An 11620-nucleotide genomic window follows, 5' to 3' on the forward strand; every position below is an offset into this window, starting at 1 on the left:
ATCAGTGCACTGTGTGCGTGTCCCAAACCACACACCCTATTCACTATATAGTCCACATAAACACCATCAGTCCACTGTGGGCGTGTCCCAAACCACACACCCTATTCACTATATAGTCCACATAAACACCATCATCAGTGCACTGTGTGCTTTCAGTCATGAATATAAAATGACACTCTATGCACTATATAGTAAACTCTGTGCGGTTTAGGATATTTCTTATGTAATTAGAGGCATAAAGGGATGAATTTGCAGCTAACAAAGCAGCTAATTTAATGAATCAACAACATTACAGCGAGTGGATGCTAATAACGCACAGAATTCACATGAAAGTCAGCAGAAACAGTTTTAGTGTTAGTATAATCAAGCTATCTTTACATTAGCATGATCCGAGTGAAATTAGCATAAGTGCACACGTGTGTCCTTTGCTTTTCTAATACTTATAGCCACCAGTATATGCTAACAAGGAGAAAACACACACACACACACACACACACACACACACACACACACACACACACACACACACACACACACACAGAAACACACACACTGTTTTTATTAGCTACTAATGGTGTATCAGACAGCTGTGCTGATGAATGAATGCAGCTCACACACTCCTGGGAGGAAATGGACTTTTCACCACCATCTCATTAACCAGAACCAGGGCAGCCTAACACATACAATCACACACACACACACACACACACACACACACACACATTTCATAATACCTTTGTCTTATCTAGTTTCAATTTTTTCTAGTTCCATATTCTCCTCCTAGACCTGTGTGTGTCCTGATTTTCCTAGTCCCATTTTTCCCTTGCTTTCCTTAGATCCACTAAGGTCCTAGTTTTCCCAGTCTCCTACTCTCTCTATTTTCTCTCACTGGTCCTACTTGTGTCTATGTTTTCCTTGTCCCCTAATTACATTAATGTTTAATACATCAAACATCCTGATTGGCCCAGTTCCCCTAATTATACTAGTCCTGTTAGTATCCTGATTTTCCCAGTTCTCTACCCTCTACCTTTCCTAGTCCTACTGTGTACTAGTCCCTCTAATTCCCCAACTCATGACTTAATTGTCCTAGTTCACTTTCCCAGTACCACACGTGTCTACAGTATGTTTTCCCAGTACCCTATTTACTGCAATTTTCCTATTCCTATTAGTGTACTGGCTTGCCTAGCCCCATAGTCCCCCTAATATTCCTCCTCTAACCAGTGTCCTGATATTCCTAGTCCCCCTATCTATTTATAATTTCCCTAGTCCCCTAGTTTTCCAATTAAGAACCTTATTTTACTTGTGCTACAGTATAGTCTCCCTAACCTTCCTAGTCACACTAGTGTCTATGTTTTCCTAATGCCCTATTTATTGTATGTAGTGCCCTGGTTTCCCTAGGGCCTGATTTTCCTAGTCCACCTAACGTACTGATTTTCCTAGTCACACTAGTGTATGTTTTTGTAATCCCCCGTTTATTGTAATTTCCCCAGTCCCATTAGTGCCCTGGTTTTCCTAGTCCCTTAGTCTGCCCAACTGTACTCCTCCACCTAGTATTCTGACTTACCAAGTCTTCTAGTCCCCTACGTTTCCTAATCCCACTACTGCACTAGTTTTCCATCTAGCGGCCTGATTTTCCTACTCCAATAGACTCCTTAACTTTCCTACGCCCGCTAGTGTCTACATTGTCCTAGCACCCCTACACAGGGAGGGTTAAACAGAAAGAGGGTATATTATATATACATTTGCCACTTACTTCTCCTAATTCACTGTTTGCTCGTTCCCTAGGCCCTTGGTCTTGCTTTTGCTAGTCGGTGATTGCGTCCGTGTTTTCTGAATCACAGAAACACAATAATTTAGTAAATGGATGTTTGAGCATATTGATGTTGCTGCAGTGTAATACCTCAATTTCTCTCTCTCGCTCACACACACACACACACACACACACACACACACACAAAATGCTACTAACACACTCCTGGGAATTAAAGTGGTCCTCTCTTTACAGTGTGATTGGAGAGGTAATCTGCAGGCTGGAGGGAAATGAGAACACGCGGTGCGATGGTAATGTTTCAGTGTAATGACATTCCCTTCGTTTCTGTGCTGCTCAGTGTTTCACGCCTACAAGCAAACAGCCACACTCACAAACTGTCTATATTTGCAGGCATGTTTTCCTCAGAAGTTCCAGAACCTTTTAAGGAACTAAAGAACCATCCTGAACAGTTCTGCAGCCAAATTCGTTACTAAAATGTGGCTGTTTCATTAGAGCCCAAGAAGAACAATCAGAACCCTTGGAAAGAAGGACACTAAGTGATCGTCGCTTCCGTACAGTGTGTATCGAACACAGATGTAGTACTTCCTGTTGATGTAAGATCGTGTTTCTGATTGACTGGTGATGGTGAACCGTATCACTCTGTGCAACACGGTGTTGATCTGCCATCACTTTACACACTGCAGGTTATAATGCACCTTAAGTGTCTGTGGTGCAGGTTGAGTTCTACACCAAGCTGGTTTTAAACTCCGCCCAGTGTGTGGTTCGGAACCAACGTTACGATCAAATGTACATGATGTTAAAACAACTGGCTGCTGTTCTTCGGTGTTTTATCATTAATGTAGCTTTTGTTTTTCACCAATGCCATGTCTGTCTTGACTTTTCACTACACTAAGCCACGCCCCTTTCGTTTGTCAACATTAAATAACTTTATAATACGCACACATTTTCTTGTATGATGAAATTCTTAATTTGCATGTTGTCATGCATGCGGCGTGAAAAACAAATAACTACAAAATAATTCATCTATTCCTAGTCTGTAGAGAAGTGCTCAGGCAGGAGTCCCACCTCACCCTGCCCCGCCCTGCCCCGCCCTGCCCCGCCCTGCCCCGCTCCGCCCCGCCCCCATGCTACAGTCCTGGTTTGCTTTACAACTGCAACTCCTTCAAGATTTTCAACCTCAACACGACACCAAAACAAAAGACAAGAGAAAGAGGAAGACGTACAGGATGATAAACAAAGAGACAAATCCGCCCACAGCTTCACCTGCGAGAAAGAAGAATAGAAAAGCATTTTACCTTCTTTTGATCCTCCAGCTTTTGACTCGTGGACTTCTTAACATGCTTTCCGTTGTCGGGTTGTACATCCATCACTGTCGGAACACTAATATCTCCAGAAGAGAGCGAGAGAGCGCGCGAGGGAGGAGACTAAAGGAGTATGTAGGAGCGAGGGAGGCCTTGGGTCACATCTTTTCCTCAAGTATTAACAAATGAGAGGAGAAAAGAGAGGAGAGGAAAGAAGAGAAGTCTGATGTTATCGGCAATCAGGGTAGCACAACATGTTCTTCATCCACCAGCATCCATCCAAAAGTGATCTTCCGTTCAGTTCATCCTCCACTTTTCTCCCTTCACTCAGTCTTCACATCTGGAAAAGAGAAATACCCTTTTCATTATACGTTTATCGATTTATCTGCACTTAACCGCAACTGTTCTTTACTTCTACACGCTTTCATTTATCTATCTATCCAATGATCCATCCATTTATCTCTGTTCATACAATCAATCATATAACCATCCATCCATCCATCCATCTATACATCCATCCATCCATCTATACATCCATCCATCCATCCATCCATCCATCCATCCATCCATCCATCTATACATCCATCCATCCATCTATACATCCATCCATCCATCCATCCATCCATCCATCCATCCATCTATACATCCATCCATCCATCCATCCATCTATACATCCATCCGTCCATCTATACATCCATCCATCCATCCATCCATCTATACATCCATCCATCCATCTATACATCCATCCATCCATCCATCCATCTATACATCCATCCATCTATACATCCATCCATCTATACATCCATCTATCTACACATCCATCCATCTATACATCCATCCATCTATACATCCATCCATCCATCCATCCATCTATACATCCATCCATCTATACATCCATCCATCCATCCATCTATACATCCATCCATCTATACATCCATCCATCCATCCATCTATACATCCATCCGTCCATCTATACATCCATCCATCCATCCATCCATCCATCCATCCATCCATCCATCCATCTATACATCCATCCATCCATCTATACATCCATCCATCCATCCATCCATCTATACATCCATCCATCTATACATCCATCCATCCATCCATCCATCTATACATCCATCCATCTATACATCCATCCATCCATCCATCTATACATCCATCCATCTATACATCCATCCATCCATCCATCTATACATCCATCCGTCCATCTATACATCCATCCATCCATCCATCCATCCATCCATCCATCCATCTATACATCCATCCATCCATCTATACATCCATCCATCCATCCATCCATCTATACATCCATCCATCTATACATCCATCCATCCATCCATCTATACATCCATCCATCTATACATCCATCCATCCATCCATCTATACATCCATCCATCTATACATCCATCCATCCATCCATCTATCCATCCATCCATCCATCCATCCATCCATTGATCTGACCCTTCTGATAAACTAATCAACCAATCCATCCTTCCAGTGATCTATCCATCCATCCAATTATTCAATGACTCCGTCACTCGTCCAATAATACATCCATCCTTAGTTCCAATTTATCCATTTATTAATCCAACCAACCTCCTAACCATTCATCCATCCATCCATCCATCAAACCCCCATCTATCCACCCAATGATCCAACCATTTATTCATCTATTCATCCATCCATCAAGCTATCTATTCATCCATCTATCTATCAATATCCATCCACCAATCCATCTATCTATCCATCTATCTATCTATCTATCTATCTATCTATCAATATCCATCTATCTATCTATTTATCTATCTATCTATCTATCTATCTATCTATCTATCTATCTATCTATCTATCAATATCCATCTATCTATCTATCTATCTATCTATCTATCTATCTATCTATCTATTTATCTATCTATCTATCTATTTATCTATCCATACATCCATCAATATCCATCCATCTATCTATCTATCTATCTATCTATCTATCTATCTATCTATCTATCTATCAATATCCATCTATCTATCTATCTATCTATCTATCTATCTATCAATATCCATCTATCTATCTATCTATCTATCTATCTATCTATCTATCTATCCATCCATCCATCAATATCCATCCATCTATCTATCTATATCCATCTATCTATCATCTATCACTTATCTGTATAGATCCTCATAGAACTGTTTTAGAAATCAGAAATCAGAAATTTCACACAAATCATTTATTCATCCATCCATTCAGACTTTTTCTTTATGGGACCATTGTTTCATCCATCCGTCCATCCATCCGTCCATCCATCCATCCATCCATCCATCAAAATAATAATCCATCCAGTGTCCTGAAGGTAAAATGTGTTTTGAGCAGAAACACTGGGACGGACATGACGAAGCAGCACCGTTTGGTCTCAGGAGCGAGTGCTGATATCAATGTACACTGAACTTATTTATTTATTTATTTTTAAACCAACCTGCTGTTCCTGAAACAGAAGTAGGGCGATCGAAGCGGATATGCCCTCAAGGCTGCGTGCGATCCCTGTTCGCTGGATTAAAAATAATTCTCGTACTGCGTAAAACACAGCATTGCAGAGGATGCATTACTTCCTTTCAACCCTCACACGGGAAAACAAAAAAACGTCGATACTAAAGCTTCAGGACCAACTCGAATACTAAAGCAGGGAGGGAGGGAGGCAGGAATCTATCCATCTCCCCAGTCGACCTGTATATCACTCCATCCATCTGTCCATCCTGTCTGTTCATCTATCTCTACTTCTGTTTGCTCTCATCTCGTTCCGTCTATCTTTAAAGAACGTATAAACATCACGGTCATGAATACGCTGGGCCTGAATACGGAATCCACTCTCAGGATGGAGTCTGGGCTCGTCTGGGGGGGTTGAGTTGCTCTCACGCACACATTTCTTTCACACACCTCTCAGCATGCAGGTCTGTACAATAATAGACACTTCTGTAGGGTCTTCGCTGATATTTCGTGGTGTTCTTTCCTCTGGTATGAACCCTCCAGTGGAGATAACAGCACTTCCTGGATGCATGGCGTGTCATCTGCTCTTTATATATAAGAATAATTTCACTGACACTACACGTGCATTTTTCATGTGTCATGATCTCAATCCGATCCTGTAAACATCTGGTTTTATAGAACAAGAAGACGTTCCGTCTTCTCCGCAGACCATAAGGCATCCTTCTCGAAGCCGGCGGTAATCTGACGCGTCGAGCTAATCTCGTTACTCGGGATGAAGCGCTGACAGTGGACAGCTTTCACACATGATGCGGAACGCACCGCGATTTGCTTGAAGTGACCACAGTTTTCAAAAGAAGCAGGGATCAGCTCTCTGAATGAGGATTGAGCGCGAAAGCAGCTTTCATACTCCACCACATGTATAAAACTCTCGGGCAAACAACCCTGAGTCCGGAAAAAAAAACCCATGCACGTGTAAGAAAACAACCAAGTTAAAGAATTACGTCAAAATGATCAAGGCTTGTGCACAACATCTGTAACAACTTGCAGAACAACATCTGTAACTTGCAGAAATGTCTACGTCGTATATTTGTTCTACAAATGTGTAAAAAACTCTAAAACGATAACCGCGCGTGCGGTACGCACATACGCAGCCCACTAACTCGCCTTTATGGCCTTTTCTCTTTTTCCCATTTCTAGCAGCTCGCGAAGAGAACACGTTTCCTCCCTTTCATAAAAACCATACAGTTCTTCCTCCTGAGAAACGTGGACGTGCTTGAGTAGCGTGACTCTTATTCTCTCGAGGAAAAGAGACGTCACGGTGAGGAGCTGAAACTGAACACCTCACCGCCGCAGCATCTCAAAGCCTCTGCTTCACGCATAATTAACTGACGCTAAACTCCCTTCTGTTCCGTGTCGCTAAAACACGTCTCACGCAGAGAACGCCAGATTATCCGTCTGCTACGAATCTCTTGTGTTTAGCTCCTGATTGGTCGGCTCGCGCCCCGGCCGTGACCCCCGATTCATTATTCTAATAATGAGCAATCACGTTCAGCTGTTTCTCGCGTCGTCTTGCAGCGTCGTTGTGTTTCACATGTTGATTTTTATGTTTCTTCACGTCCTGTAATTCCAGTGTCTTCAGTTACTGACATGCTTGTTTGCTTCTTTCTCCAACCATACTTTTATTCTTTCATTCAACTGTCTATCCATCCATCCATCCATCTATTTATCCATCCCTTCAGCAGTCCGTGGATGTCTATCCATCAGACCTGTGACCAATCCAACCATTATCACCCATTTTATACATCCATCCATCCATCCATCCATCAGAGCTTCCATCCATCCATTCATTTGTCTCTCTATCTATCCACTCATATGATCATTTATTCAGGCACCTGTTCACCTGCTATTTTTATGTCCATCCATCTATCAGCTTTTGTTTCTACCACATTTTTACTTTTTATTAATTGTTTCATCCAGTCATATTCATGTCTATTCATACAGTGCTCGAGCGATCCATGGATGTCCAGCCACCAAACCTATCACCATGCATCTCCTATACCACTTATCCTTCTCAGGGTCGCGGGGAACCTGGAGCCTATCCCAGGGAGCATGGGGCACGAGGCGGGGTACACCCTGGACAGGGTGCCAGTCCATCGCAGGGTACACTCACACACACACTCACACACACACTCATACACTACGGACACTTTAGACACGCCGATCAGCCTACCATGCATGTGTTTGGACTGGGGGAGGAAACCGGAGTACTCGGAGGAAACCCCCGCAGCACGGGGAGAACATGCAAACTCCACACACACAGGGCCACGGTGGGAATCGAACCCATTCATCGGTCTCCCTCCTCTTTCCTTTCCTTCTGTGCCTCCTCTCCTCACACGGGGAACCACACCCGCTTGTTTCACTTCACATATACACTCGAAATTTGCATAAAAAACAACAGGATATAAAATGTGTGCGCTTGTGTGTGTGTGCGTGTGTGTGTGTGTGTGTGTGTGTGTGTGTGTGTGTGTGTGTGTGTGTGTGTGTATGTGTGCATGCATGCATGTGTGTGTCTTCTCCCTGAGGACATGTCACTGGCAGTGAGACAGATTTATGATTCTCTCACATTAAATCTGAAATTAAACCTGTGCTGTGAAACGCTCGTCAATAAATCTATAAATCACGTTTCAATAGCCTCTGTACTGCAAAGTGCCACATTTCACTCCACCTGTCTGTCTCACCGTCTGTCTGTCTGTCTGTGTCCATCTGTCTGTCTGAATTTCTGCCTGGCTGTGTGTCATCTGTCTGACTTTCTACATGTCTGTGTGACTGTCTGACTTTCTGTCTGTGTCCATCTGTCTGTCTGTGTGGCTATATGTCTGATTTTCTATCTGTCTGTGTGTATCTCTGCCTCCCTGTCTGACCTACTGTCTGTCTGTCTGGCTATACGTCTGTGTGTCTATCTGTGTGACCTTCTGTGTGACCTTCTGTCAGTCTGTGTGTCCATCTGTCTGTCTGTCACATTACAAAATGGATGGTGTAATGAGTAATCTGGTATTACACACGCAGGCATGCACATGTGCGCGCACACACACACACACACACACACACACACACACACACACACACAGTATTAAAGCAGCAAGCCAAATAATAACGCCAAATCTCATTAACGCACACTCAGAGTTCCAAGGGCATGTGTATGTGAACAGTCGATGTGTGTGTGTGTGTGTGTGTATGTGTGTATGCATGTGTGTGTGTGTGTGTGTGTGTGCGTGTGTGTGTGTGTGTGTGTGTGTGTGTTTGAATCACGGCCATCATGTTGTTTTCCGCCCATCACAAGGCGACAAGCTGACATTTCCCTCTGTCACAACCAGCTGAGCACGCAACAGGACATGCGCACACACACACACACACACACACACACACACACACACACACACACACACACACACACAGCCGTAGCTAGGTAATGATGCGTTTTCACACCACTGTAGTAGCGATTACTAAAAAAAATAACTTGATTGAACAATTTGAGCCTCTTCAGCACAATTTCAGCTCTGGCAGCAGCAAATAACAAAGTGTGTGTGAGTGTGTGTGTTTGTGTGTGTGTGTGTGTGTGTGTGTGTTTGCGCATGTGTGTGTGTGTGTGTATGTGTGTGAGATGTAATTTTCTCTCCAGAGCAGCTGGTTGTGAGAAAGTACAATGCAGAGCTCATTTTTCATGGACACACACACACTCACACACACAAACACACACACTCACACACTCACACACACACACTCTCTCTCTCTCTCTCTCTCTCTCTCTCTCACACACACACACACACACACATACAAAACTAGGACTAAATCAACTCAAGTGCTATCTAATTTATCAAGTAGAGTCACTGATCCAACTACAGGGAGGAATTAGAGACAGCAGCAGTGATCGCTGGTCCTTTTATTTATTCTGTGATCATATCACTTGGTCTGGAGTTGTTTTGGTCAGACACGATTAGATTTAGATTATATCTATTAGATCTGCTCTGTGATCATTAGATCTGGTCAGTGATTATTCCATCTGCTCTGTGATCATTAGATCTGGTGTATGATCACTAGATCTGGTCTGTGATCACTAGATCTGGTCTGTGATCATTAGATCTGGTCTGTGATCATTAGATCTGGTCAGTGATTATTCCATCTGGTCTGTGATCATTAGATCTGGTCTGTGATCACTAGATCTGGTCTGTGATCACTAGATCTGGTCTGTGATCATTAGATCTGGTCTGTGATCATTAGATCTGGTCTGTGATCACTAGATCTGGTCTGTGATCATTAGATCTAGTCAGTGATTATTCCATCTGGTCTGTGATCACTAGATCTGGTTTGTGATCATTAGATCTGGTCTGTGATCATTAGATCTGGTCTGTGATCATTAGATCTGGTCAGTGATTATTCCATCTGGTATGCGATCATTAGATCTGGTCTGTGATCATTAGATCTGGTCTGTGATCACTGGATCTGGTCTGTGATCATTAGATCTGGTCTGTGATCACTAGATCTGGTCTGTGATCACTAGATCTGGTCTGTGATCACTAGATCTGGTCTGTGATCATTAGATCTGGTCAGTGATTATTCCATCTGGTATGTGATCATTAGATCTGGTCTGTGATTATTAGATCTGGTCTGTGATCACTAGATCTGGTCTGTGATCATTAGATCTGGTCAGTGATTATTCCATCTGGTATGTGATCATTAGATCTGGTCTGTGATCATTCGATCTGGTCTGTGATCATTAGATCTGGTATGTGATCATTAGATCTGGTATGCGATCATTCGATCTGGTCTGTGATCATTAGATCTGGTCTGTGATCATTCGATCTGGTCTGTGATCATTAGATCTGGTCTGTGATCACTAGATCTGGTCTGTGATCACTAGATCTGGTCTGTGCTATTCCATTCGCTCTTTCAGCATGCAAGGTGTGTGATCACTGATGTGATTTGTTGATCATTTCATTTGGTATTGATTGATTTGGTCTGAGGTCCTGTAATTATGTGTGATTGTGTGTTGTGTCACTCCCTGTCTCACTCTCTCTGTGTCTAACACTCACTCCTTGTCTCTCTCTCTTCCTCCACAGTTCATCAGAAACTCATTAACTTCACATGATAACTGTACTTCCACATACAATGTCTCTCTATCTCTCTATCTCTCTGTCTCTCTCTCCACACCCCTCACAACCCCTCACTCTGCAATGCTCCATCCATCACAGCCGACAGTCAATTACACAGCCATCATTTCTCCTGGTTACACACTCCAGCAACCATTACCCCCCCCCCTCCCACCCACCACGACTCCTATACCACCCCCCTCAATCCTACATCACACACAATCACTCCTACACCACCCCCCTCACTCCTACACCACCCCTCACTCCTACACCACCCCCCCCACTCCTACACCACCCCCCTCACTCCTACACCACCCCCCTCAATCCTACATCACACACAATCACTCCTACACCACCCCCCTCACTCCTACACCACCCCTCACTCCTACACCACCCCCCCCACTCCTACACCACCCCCCTCAATCCTACATCACACACAATCACTCCTACACCACCCCCTCACTCCTACACCACCCCCTCACTCCTACACCACCCCCTCACTCCTACACCACCCCTCACTCCTACACCACCCCCTCACTCCTACACCACCCCCTCACTCCTACACCACCCCCTCACTCCTACACCACCCCTCACTCCTACACCACCCCCTCACTCCTACACCACCCCTCACTCCTACACCACCCCCTCACTCCTACACCACCCCTCACTCCTACACCACCCCCTCACTCCAACACCACACCCCTCAATCCTACATCACACACAATCACTCCTACACCACCCCTCACTCCTACACCACCCCTCACTCCTACACCACCCCCTCACTCCTACACCACCCCTCACTCCTACACCACCCCTCACTCCTACACCACCCCCTCACTCCTACACCACCCCCCTCACTCCTACACCACCCCCCTCAATCCTACATCACACCCCCTCACTCCTACACCACCCCTCA

General features: G+C 44.1%; 1 protein-coding gene across 1 annotated transcript in view; it reads right to left on the minus strand.

Annotated features, from left to right (window-relative positions):
• nav3 (neuron navigator 3) overlaps positions 1 to 11620 on the minus strand; it is a 225846-nt gene that overhangs the window by 191252 nt on the left and 22974 nt on the right. Inside the window, exon 2 of the mRNA XM_053688498.1 lies at positions 3067 to 3412. Within this exon, the coding sequence (XP_053544473.1) occupies positions 3067 to 3138 (72 nt within the window). The 5' untranslated portion in view covers positions 3139 to 3412. The remainder of the gene's footprint in view (positions 1 to 3066; positions 3413 to 11620) is intronic.

Source organism: Ictalurus punctatus, chromosome 19, assembly GCF_001660625.3.
Source record: "Ictalurus punctatus breed USDA103 chromosome 19, Coco_2.0, whole genome shotgun sequence".
NCBI lineage: Eukaryota > Metazoa > Chordata > Actinopteri > Siluriformes > Ictaluridae > Ictalurus > Ictalurus punctatus.